Raw genomic sequence first — 12679 nt, 5'->3', positions numbered from 1 at the left:
GTAACAATAACATATACTAACACATAAATGCAACCATAAAAGAATGGTAACACTATTATAAAAATTTAACAGCACTATAAATAAATAAATAAATAAATAAGCTAGTAAATTAATAAAAACGGGAAAGTAATTGATTCAGCCATAAACACAGAAGAATCCTAGGAGTAGGGTGCAGAGTCCCACTAGGGTACCCCAGACAGGGAATCTTTAACTCTTTACCCACAAAAGATAAGGAAATGGGAATAAATATTTTATCTTTTTAGTTTTGATTTAATTTTATTCCTATCATAATTTAAATCTGCGTTCTTACTTTTATAGAAATTAAAATTACTTATTACTGTAACTAATATTTTGTTAATAACAAAACAACGTTAATTACTATGCAATAAATTAATGTAATAAACAAATTTTATCTATATATGTATATATAAGAAACTCACTTCCAAGGAACATCTCCAACTAACATCCAATTACCATAAAAAAATATCATAAAGCTAGCCCTCACATATGTTATGCCACATAAGTTAATGCAATAAATAAATTGTATGCTGCCACATCATATATTTTCTGTTATCTTCACTGGATTCATAAGCTTGCTCTCCACTCCATAATTAATCAAATTAAAAAAATATAAAAAGTAGTTAATTAATTGATTAATTACCTTATTTGTAAATATTAATTGTTATAGTAATTGTTTAACTATTTTACTAAGTGTTAGCTAAATATTTAAAAAGTAACATTTCTTGATTTATTTTGTCAACATCATATTAGTGTAAACATGACAACATTGAATAAATAATAAAAGTAACATTTTGATTTTAATTAAAATATTAAATATTATTTAAAGTTTTTACCGAACAGGGATTTGATGGAGAGTTGATAGTCATTGTTGTAGTTGTGTAGATTCTAATTCAGACTCTGTTTGTTTTCGTGAAATAACTTGCGGATAAATATTTTTTTTCAAATTTTCATTATTTGGGACGTTCAGAAAAATAAGTTACGAAAAATATTTTCTTGGTTAAAGGAAAATTAAGTCATTTTTTAAGAAAAACAACTTAACATCTTCGAGACAGAAACGTTTTCCGAATATTGGCATATCTTATAAATTTATATTTTTTAATTTATTAATCATTAATTTCGCTACCATCAGCACCATTTATTATCGATCACCACCATCGGCCACCGGTGCCCACCATAATTTATATATTTTTTACATTCTTTTCATATTTAACAATGAAAATTTTGAATTATAAAATTTATATTATTATTAATATTTTTTATGGTCTTATGAGATAAAGACTTTAATATTTTTAATTAATTTTTAATATTATAACTAAATAATAGAAAATAAATTATTTAAAAAATATTTTTCAATAAATTATTTTTTTGTATATTTTTTTATGGAAATAAACTGAGCATATAAGAGTTCGAATTTCCAAATATCTTCAAATTGGAATTCACGTCCCTTTGCGCGTCATGTGCAAGTGCTTGGGAATTGGAGTCTCTGAGATTGGAGAGAGCTTCAAAGCATGGGCCACTAACAAAATTTCAAATTCAAGCCCAATCCAAAAGCTGCGGGAGGGTAAAATGGAAAAAAAAAATGTCAAATGTGGTAGGGAGTGGGACCCAATTGTCAGTAGTTTCCAAGTCAAAGAGAAGAAGAAGAAGAAGAGAACCTCCTTTGACAGCCGACAAACGACAGAGACATGCAGGAATACCGACGACGTGTCGCTTCTCGTTCATTGTATTATCAACACATCACGTCCTGATTTGTAAAACAAAGGCCCAGATCCTCTCTCAGGCCGAAGAGAAAAAGGAAAGTTAAATCCTTTTAACTCATTCAAACCCAAAGCTTTCCTTTAAAAAATAAAAAATAAAAATCATATGTTGAATTTCTTAGATAATGGAGAAAAGTATTAAGAAATTATTAATATATAATCTTTAAGGTCTTTAGCGGTGGTATATAGAAAAAAAATAAGAAAAATTATAATTAAATTAATTAAATTAAATTTTTTGAACTGTGTGAAAAATATCTGAGATTACAATTTTGAACGAGGGAGTATAATTTTTTTTCAATATAGAAAAAGTGAAAGAAATAGTAAACTGTCAATTGTGATTATTTACAGCTACTAATGACTAATGATGACCAATAATGACAGGCTGCGATCAATCAGCGGGTATTTACTTATATGTAATTTTTTAATTTTTTTTTAAATTACTTCATCTAATTTAAAAAAGTAATTTACTCTTGAAAAAGTTATTTATTTGTTTTTTCTTTAACAGGATATTATTTGTTAACCAACTGTCCTCGAACCTTGTTTGATACAAACAATTCTACATAATTTATTTGTGATCTCATGTTGCTTATAATTTAAAAAGTAATTATTTTACTATTGAGAAATTATATTTTTGAGATTTAAAATATTTAAATTAAATTTTGTTATTTATAAATAGATTATTTATTTATACCAAATAAAAAGTACAACCTCATATGCAGGGTCAGTTCCCTTCCCTTCAAGCAAACTCGAGAATAGACTTCAACCCGACCTGAATTATAAGTTCGACTGGCCTTTTTGAAAAAAAAAAAAAAAAATTACAATGCCTTATATATTATTAAGATCAAACAGTAGTACACCAGAAATCAAAAATGGAGGGTGAGAAGACCACTCCATAAAACTAGATAAAGAATCAGATGCTCTAGTTAAAGAATATGCAACTTGATACGCTGATTTTAAAACAAAGCTAAAAGATAAAGCTGAAAACTCATTTACAAGAGTTTGACAATCAGAAATTGAAGTGTCAAAATAAGAACAATCTACTACTCTCCTTCGCAAAGCTTGAATACCAAGTAAACAATAACTCTCAATGTGTGCATAGGACCTCCAAAGTTCTTCTCTTTCGACCCGCTCAAAACTTCTCGGATGCTCAAAACTTCAGCCGTCAAAGCATTAGAAACAAAGCCCAAAGGCATAATTTTATCAACTTTACACCATCCTACAGAGTCCCTAACAACCCAACTTACCCCTGCTACTTTATAATTAATATCAAAGGATGCATCGATATTAATCTTCAAGTATTGTTACAAAATGCTTCTGAGTAGCTACACATTCGTTTCAGCCACAATCTGAGCAGCCTGCCTTGCTTGAATAAAGTTTGTAGCCCGATGAATCACTGATGAAGCAGCAGTAAGCTTATGATTCCACAACATATTATTTCTAGCATTCCAAATCCCCCAAGCAACCAACATCGCTTCACAACATAGCTCCCTACTACATCGTGTCATTAGAATTTGAAACCAATCAACTACAGTAGTTACTGAACTCCACCAACCCACATCAGATAATAGTCAGCAGTGCATGGCGTAAGTGCAACTAATTAAACAAGGAATAACTGATTCCTCTGTATTATTACACAAAAGACATACACCAAAAACTTTCACTCGTTGTGATCGCAGTACCATTCTTGTATGCAAAATATTCAGTAGAGCTCGCCACATAAAATTAAGAACTTTGGTTGGACATTTTAAATTCCACAGAAACTTCCATAAAGAAACCTGTATACTTCCATATGGCTATGCAGTGACTCATATCCACTTCGAACCATATACATACCCTTCCCCTCTCACTTTCAGTTCCATGAGTCGTTAGAATCATGAAGACTCAATGGAATTTGTTTTATCAAAAGCTTTTCCTCTACTGTAAATAGTGTCAATATAGCCTCTTCATCCTAGCTTCTGCCATCTGCTTGTAAAAAATTAAAAACTCGAACCTCCTCCATGCCAGAAATATTTAAAGATCGAACATACGGATTTTCTATGTCAGGCAACCACGGATCTGAAAAAACCAAAGTGGATTGACCATTGCCTATCCTCCTTACACACTCCTTATTCAACAGCTCCTGGATGAGCCTTTTTTATTATATGGGTCAAAGCTTGAAAAATAATACTATCTAACCATCTAAAAATTAATATAAATATATACTAGATTAGATTAGCAGGAAAATCTACTTTAAAAATCCAACCCGACCGCTCAATATATTGGATTGCAAACAACGGTTTTTTTTTTTCCTTTTGGATAGTTAATTAATCAATCCTTCAATTTTAATTGAAATTACTATTATATTCTTATTATTTGGCAAAATCATTGATTCACTTGAAAATTGTGTTCGACAATAGCTTTTGAAGTAACTTTCAGCGTTTTAACTGGTTAAAACGTTAAACAGATTTTTTATAGTGTTCAGTAACACAGTGTTTGAACTAGCTTCTAAAATTTAAGGCAACGTTTTATAAAAAGTCAAACTCATGCAACATTTAGCTTTAGAGTTTTATGAAAACCCATTCAAATAAATAAACATTATTAAAACAACTAATCTTACCGAATAGGCCTGAAGTTTAAGCTTATTAAACTATTTATTAAAAAACTAAGTTGTAATGTAATAATAAATATGAGTAACTAAAATAGCAATTAAATATAAGAGATGAAATATTCAAATATTATAAGATATTCTTTAAAAAAAAATTAAGGTAAAAGGACTAAATAGTTTAAGGTACCAAACCTAAAAAACAAATCAATAATTTTTGCAGAAAAATAAGAATGTAATAATAGTAATTTCAAAGACTAAAATAGTTAATAATCTTTTTTAAAGTATAAATAAAAGTCTTTTTCAGTTGACACGTGATGTTTACTTGTCATTATACCAAATGATACAAACCAAGAGGAATTTGGGGAAGCTCATATGGACAGGCAGCTAAGCAGCACGTGGAACACCATGTCAAAGTCACTCAGTCAACAAGTCATTGATAATAGCAGTACTCACCACCAAAAACAATAAATGAGCAACAAATCTGGTTGTGATTTCTTCCCATTTCTATTTCAATTTTGAAAATGATTTCTTCCTTATAATAATATAATTTGTCCCAACAATTAATATAAACAGAATTACCAAACATTTGGTCAACAAAATAATTGTTCTACAACTTTAATGTCCTGATCACCATCGTTTTAAAAATGAAAAGAAAAAAGAAACATTTCATATTATATTATTCGTATTTTCTATTACAACATAATAAACATAAATATAAAATAATTAAAACATGTGCCAGGATATTAATTTTTTATTAAAAAACTCTAAACAATTTCACAATTTAAAATATTAAAAATTATTAATATAAGAGAATACAAGGAAAAAGAAAAATAAATTTTATGGTCGAACAATTTAACTGTGAAAAGTAAATGGAACCATTTTGTTTGGATGGAGGGAGTATTAATCTGCAAAATGTACAAATATTGTCCAATCAAAGAAGGCCATAATCCTGGGGTACCCATACAACAAGGAACAAGAGCCATATATCAATTACTATGAGTCTACGACCAACCAAGTCGAAATTTCTTTTGGGGCGAGAGAGAGCTTCTCCGCCTAAAATATTAACTCAAATTGAAAAGGCAGACCCACTTCAAAGGGGGAGAGAGACAGAGAGAGAGAGTAGCAAGAACTAATTAGTAATTACAAAAGCTTACAACTTCCTTTTTTTCAAGAAATCAGAAAAATATATATAATAAATAAATATAATATATATAAGAAGGAACATCTATTAATTCCAAGAACTGAACAAAGGAAGATTCTACACAGGCGTTGTGTGACATAAAGAGACTTAATGCCACATCAGTCGACAAAGAACAGAGGGGTATTGGATCCTTAGGCACTTTCAACTGGAATCTGACCCATAATTCCAAAGTTGCTGCGATACTTTGGCCTCCACGCAGTCCTTCCCCTTACTATCTCAGCACCTTCCTCCAGTCGAAGCAAGTGCTGACACTCAATTTCACCAGCATTTCCTAAATTTCCTAAGCCGGTGCCAGAGACAGCAGTCAGCGACTGAAGCACACTATCCCTTCCACACTCCCTCCTATATTCCATAATAATGGATGATAGCTCATGACTCTCCAGGATCGGCAGCGGAGCACTCTGCAAGAACAGGCGCCATAAGATCAAAATGCGCATATAAGTTCAAACACTAGTAACTTGTTAATTTCTTTAACATTCTTCCACATACTATGAATCCATGAAATTGAAATTGCCAAATATAATATCCATATTGTATATGTTATTAATATTGTTGTGTCAGTGTCAGTGTCATATCAAAGATGTTGAAGTATATGGCCATGGTTTTTCACTCTTTAGCTTCAAACTGAAGCAGACAGAGCATTTGAGTGCCCACCTACCACTAAGTATCTTGTTCAAAGCTAGGTGAAAAAGAAAAAAAAAGAAAATTTAAAACAGCACAACCATGTGAGCTGGCAACAGTTCTCATTTACATAAATTAGTCCATCTAAGATGTTAAAGTGGACAAGTTTCAAGAAAACATAATTTTTTGGATTGTATGATAGACAATCATTGAATTGAAAAACATATCATTAATCCCATCCAGTCCAGCTGTTATTTACAGATCAAGCCACTGACTAGTTTGGAAAATATGAAAAATGGGATTATGGAGGGTATATGTGTCATGCATGGCATAACAGATATCTCGATGTCAAAATTTCTTGTATATAGGGTTCTACAGACATTAATTGACTCTCCCTTTTTCAATCATTTGTTAGTACCCGCTATTATGTAATATAAACAATTGTTTAAAACATACAGGTATACTTTCATCTCATAGGTACTTTAAGATCAGTAACATGCCAAATTTTGAGAGATTGAGTATATCTATAGTTAATATGATCCCGTAAGATTTTTGGTTAACTTATTAAAAACAATGGTTTTAGTTTAAATTGAATCCCATCCAAATAAGTAATCTAACAGACTCTCATCTGGCTGGCTATTTTAATACTATTCAGAGATCTTCATGGCTACAGCTAAAAGTAGAAACACAATTAAACAGAGAAGGTCATTAAGAATTGGAATTATATTGGTATAAAGATCTACCTCAAGGATCCAGCCAATGTACTTCACATTGTTAACATGTTGGTTGACATCTAAATCACTCCATCTAGGCTGAAAATCAGAAAGTGTATATGTCATAATGAGAACAGCATGAGTTATTGGAAATTAGACATAAGACAGTAAATATATAGCTATAAGTATCTTGGTAAGTTTACTTACAGTTAAACCTTTGCAAACATAATCCGCAGTGTTGTCATCAAGTTTTGGCAGTTTTCTGCCATCCTCATCCACAATAGGATCAGAATTCAAAAAGTAAGGCTCTATTTCCCCCCTAACCTCTTCAGGAATTTTAGATAATCTCCTAGTCAGTTTATTCATCATTACCCACACACTGCAAATTATCAAACCAGATGTTACAAATTAATTAGTCATCAGATTGATGAAAATAGCATAAAAAGCACTAGGAAAATTATGGATTTCAAAATAAGATTTTTTTACCTGGAGGCTCTTGTTAGAGTTTCACCGGTTTTACTGTCACGAACAAGCCAATCGCGGCGCATGCCATTTTTTCCTGATGCACTCACCCAAGTATCTACTTCAACAACATCACCCCTACAAGACATAATTTCAGCTTATCAAACTCTGGTCATCACATCCATGAATCACGATTCCCCCAAAATTGTTCTAAATCAAAATATCACACCATGTTTTAAATGCTTCTAAAAAAAAAAAAATCAAAATGCATCCAACATTCATGTCAAAATCATACTTCAAGTTGGGGAGCATCTAAGCAACTATCTAGTGCTTCAAATAATCAGATAACTCAATGCAGTACAAATAATTGCCCTAAAAACAGATATCAAACCCTGAAAAGCAACCAAAGGTTCTGTCACAGAACAATCATGTGTAACTGAATGGTTGACTGCATTTTAATTCATGCCACATTCAACTGTTCTCTCATGGAAATTTCTCAATGCTCTACCGAACAAAAAAATTAAAAATCCCTTCATAAAACTGCTTTATCCACTGTGGACGATTACTAGCTGGAAAAATTCTAGTTGCCAACCAATTATTCTAATGCAAGGATGTTAAATGCAAAAACTGAGGAAGAGTGAAGAACTAAAGAAAAATGAAAGATACAAGAAATTATATAAAAGACTGTAGAAAATATTATTCACAAAAGTCGTATATCCAATAATGAACAATCTGTTACCCAATTCATAAAAGAGGAAGGAGAAGCATTTGGAAACACTACAAAATCATCTTACAGCCAATCTAGCAGTATGAGCATACTCCAATAAGCTTGAATGTTTATTGCTGGTCCTATCCTAAAAAAACATCCTTCATACAATCATAGGGTTCAAGTTTTCATGGCTAAACTACAACTCTCCTCTCCCTCTGTATCAACCTACAAAACTACAAAGCAAGGAATCAATTATAGAGCTAGTAATTACATGCAACAAGACTCCAAGGCGGTATAAGACTAAGATTCCTACTTGCAGGTATGAGCTGTGAGCATAGAGGATCGAAGGTTTTGTGGAATAGGGATTGATAGCTCAAAAAGTTGCATACTTGAGATAAAAAAAATAATAATAATCATAACTTACTTTCAAAATAAAAATAGAAACATCAAAGCCAAAAATTATAAAACTAGTGAGATCACAAATTGATCCATGTAGCGTAACAAAGGCAACTCAGATAATTACTTACCACGTTGGATAACGATCCACCAGGACCTGCATCCGAGTAACCACCCATATCAGGTTCCTTTTACTCATCTCTGGTGTTGAACCAAACCCCTCACCAAGAAGTCCAGCAGTCTTAACATGGTTGAGGGCTGTTTCCTGCAACCAAATAAATTGGATAGGAAAATTCAAACTTGTGACAAGAATATTAAACCTTGGCCTTTTCATTTGTTACTAACCATTGTAACATTGAAACTATACCTAAAATAATAAAATTAAAAATGATCATACTTGTAAATGATTCATCAATGTCTCTATGGATGCTGTCCGATCCGCGCCAATTTCATATGATCGGATGGAGAAGTTCTGCCTGAACACAAGGCCATCCTGAACAATTCTCCCTAGACCAAAAGGGTCAATAAGCATGTCAGGTCGCCGTGGTTTCCAGTCAAGCATCATCCACTGCTTCTCTGCTGCCAAGAATATAGTTGTAATAGCAGCAAGAAGCATGCTCCAATCAGGTAATTGGTTGATAAAGGTCCTTGGGGGCGGTGATGGCGTGTCACCCTCATTTTTCACACTGTCCACAGGTGTTGTATAGCCTACTGTGGATCCATTTATCTTGGGAGGGGCTTGGGCATTTGCCTTGACTTGCAAGCCCCCAGAAGAAGCAGGTTTTGATTTGATTCCTCCCAAACTTGCAGACCCACTACCAATCTTGGTGGACTTGGAATCTGCAGATGAAGTAGGAACAGGGAAGAACGAGGAAGTAGCAGCAGTAGCAACCATGCTGAAATGGAAGAATCAATGGACCAAATGAAGGTTTGACACCTAATTGGTCTTTAATTCGCAAAAAAGGACAAGCAAGCTTGAGAATCAGGTTTGCGCAGCTTTCTGCAAAGATTTGTACCAAACATGAAAACTGATCAGAAAACTTTATAGCTGAATGAACGACAACATGATAACAGCTAGATTTAACAGTACAATTCTGCTTTAAAACTGCAGTCACTTCAACAGAAGGATTCAAAAAACACTATCACTTCAACAGAAATGTTTGTTTTCTCATCCGGTAAAATGGAGGCTTCTTGAATTCTCCAACCCATTTTTTCCTCTGTGCCCCTTAAGCCGGTTGGAGTTATGAGGGAAAGTTAAAGAAACGCTTCATTTCTACCATAAAATAAACCTAAAGCAAAGGCTAAAGAAACGGCTAAAAAAGCAAAGGCAGAAAAATGGATGAAATCTCGCCCAAATCTATTAGAGAAAATAATTATCTGTTTATAGGCATTGACAGTATCTAAATTACAAAATCAAAGAGACAAGAATAAGTATCTGCACGATAAAGAAACGCACAGCAGATCTGACCGTAGAACCACAAATTTCAAAAGAGAAATCAAACAAATTTTCATACCAAAAGCAAAAACTCGCATTCTCAAAAACAGCAAACAAGGCCGGAATATGCACAAAATAATAATAGTAATAGTAATAACACAGAGCACTTCAATGAGCGTTTGGTGCTGAGAAAATGCAAAATAGATGAAGGAAATTTTAAAATTCCAAATCTCAGATCTCTTCAGTCAAGCCAACCTAAACAGAGCCATTTCACAGGATTAACCCTAAACATCCCCATTTCAAACAATCAAACACTTCATTATCCTCTCATTACCTCAACTTCCTCAACATCCAAACAGCAAACACAAAGCCTTCCCAACGGATCAAAGGAGAAAATTATAAATAACAAATCCAATAAACAGCAGAAAATGCAACAAACAAGAGAAAACGAAAAACAAAACAAACTCCAATCCCATACCTTAAAGTAGCCAACCAGAGAGAGAGGCAGCTCAACAAACACGAGAAAAAATTTCAAGAGAGAGAAAATGACATGGGCTAATGCGTCATTTCGTTCTGGAAAACCCGTAACTTCGCTTCCTTCTACTCTTCTTCTAGGATTCGCGGATCTCTTTTTCCCGTTGCTTTCCTTTTTCCTGTTTTTTTTTCTAAATTTTGTGTGAGAGTTTTGAACTTTCTTCTTCTGCTATAAGCTTTCAAAAAAGCCAAGAGGCCAGAAAGGAAGAGAGAGGACAAAGGGTATTTTAGGGCCAGCGGTAGAGTGAGTTGGCTTGCGAGTGGTAGGGAATGAAGGAACGGTTTTTATAGTGTCCACATGGCCCCCTCCCGCCTCTGGTTCAAAGTTACACTTCCCGAACATTACTCTTCCTTTATTTACGTTTTTGCCACCCCTCTTCTCTTCATTTATTTGCCTATTATTTTTTTATTTTTATTATTATTAATACAGTGTTTGCACTCCTGTTTGCCTGACTTAATTATACTACTATAAACATTGTTGACTGTTAATGGATACTCTTATTAATTTAATTCCTTACCTATATTTTTTCATTTTTCTTCTTAGTTCCTCCTTTTTACTTTCTTCAGCTTGTCCCTCTTTTGGCTAGATTTCTTTTGATACAGGTCCAGTATAAAACTGAAATTTAAATATTGAGAATCAAAAATAAAAATAGAAATAAAATTCGAAGCAAAATCAGGAGACAGTATGAATATTTTAAGAATATATATAAAATTCAGGGAGAAAATTAAGAATTTTGAGAATATTTTTAAAAATGTTTATTATTATAAGGATGAAATTGCAAAAAAATAAAATAATTTTAATTAATATTCAGAAAGTTAGTTTCATGTATATGATGCCTCACTTCTGACACCATGCAAGTTGTGAAGTAGTTGCGCTTGATTATTACAAGTTAAATGATCTTCAAGTACAATTTCCATCGTTGGTTGTAATTCCGAGAACCTGAATAAATTTTACCTATTTTAATTCAAGGTTGGTAATTTATCGTTTAACTTTATTCATAATGTTAAAAAAAATATAACTTTATCTGAAAATTTTACACGTAATTAATAATTTTATATTTAAATAAAAAATATAATTATAATAAAAATAGGGAATTAATTATAAATAAAGTGGTTAATAGAGGTATCAGAATAGATTGACATATCGGATTGGGCACGAAACCACCTAACACGCGACACAATTAAGATCATCACGACTAGTATTCATTTAATAATCGTATAAAATATTTAAAAAAGAATACGATACGAAAATTAAACAAGCGACATGAATATAATGCATGTAATTAGTTTAATTAAATGGATCATATATAAATCAAAAATTCAATCAAATTTCATTAAATGTGTCGTATGTTTGTCAAAAACACAGCACTCATTATACCTATAACCTACTGAATATATATAATTATATTTTTATCCTTAAATAAACGGATTAGACGAATCAATCCGTGAGATGACCCGTTTAAACTTGTATTATATATGGGTCATTCGTTTATAATACGAAATCATCTAGACTCAAACCTTATCCATTTAATTTATGTATTTTGTGAATCATGTTCCTCTGTTACGATCCATTTGAACACTTTTCCTGCATGATAAATTTGATTTTTATAAATCGAATTCTCATCTAAAATCCATTATGACCCCTAAAATTAGGAATCAAAACCTAAAATTATTATTATTATTATTATTATTATTAAAATAATTTTACTTCAACATCAATCTCGGTCAGATATCCGAGCCAAATAAAATAAGGTGTTAATTACTCTGCTACTCCAATGCTAGCACGTACCCATAGAAAATTATTGGCGCTACCGGCGCAGGAGACAAGGCGATCTACTGGCGATGCTCACAAGGAATGGGATACATGGCTACCCCAAGACAATCAAAGCATAAATGTATACTGACATGTAATTCAATTCAATTCAATTTATAACAGTAAACAGCTTTTTTTAATATACAACGTGTTAAAATTAACTTATAATATCACTTTCTCATTAAATAAAATTAAAAAATGTATTTATAATCTATTTCAGAGTTTGAATGTTGATTGTTGATGAATAAAGTGAATAATCAATTTAGTTATTAGATATGGATGAATAAATTAAATAGCAAATTTTATTTTCATTGTACCAGAAAGAAAAAAATAATAAATAAATTCAGTTATACATATATGAAATTTTATAATTTATTTTAATTACATATTTATATTGATTCGATAGTTATTAAATCCCCCACAGCCTACCAGG

General features: G+C 32.0%; 1 protein-coding gene across 2 annotated transcripts; it reads right to left on the bottom strand.

Annotated features, from left to right (window-relative positions):
• Positions 1-5384: 5384 nt before the first annotated feature.
• FATB (fatty acyl-ACP thioesterases B) lies at positions 5385-10703 on the bottom strand. 2 transcript variants are annotated; one of them, XM_012223292.4, is made up of 7 exons: positions 10378-10703; positions 8862-9464; positions 8596-8729; positions 7384-7497; positions 7105-7276; positions 6928-6996; positions 5385-5964 (listed from the first exon to the last, which is right to left on the bottom strand). In XM_012223292.4, exons 2-7 carry the CDS (start codon positions 9357-9359, stop codon positions 5695-5697), a joined length of 1257 nt encoding a protein of 418 aa, XP_012078682.1. In that variant the 5' UTR covers positions 9360-9464; positions 10378-10703; the 3' UTR covers positions 5385-5694. The 2 variants fall into 2 exon arrangements, with proteins under 2 accessions (XP_012078682.1, NP_001292946.1); NM_001306017.1 differs by lacking the exon at positions 10378-10703 and having other exon boundaries at positions 5695-5964; positions 8862-9359.
• Between the last annotated feature and the right edge of the window lie 1976 nt (positions 10704-12679).

The sequence above is a fragment of the Jatropha curcas genome, chromosome 8 (assembly GCF_041381405.1).
Source record: "Jatropha curcas cultivar XTBG-Jc1 chromosome 8, XTBG_Jcur_1.0, whole genome shotgun sequence".
In the NCBI taxonomy this organism is placed as follows: Eukaryota; Viridiplantae; Streptophyta; class Magnoliopsida; order Malpighiales; family Euphorbiaceae; genus Jatropha; species Jatropha curcas.
The sequence above is the reverse complement of the archived record's forward strand: the minus strand, read 5'-3'. Positions and strand labels throughout refer to the sequence as shown.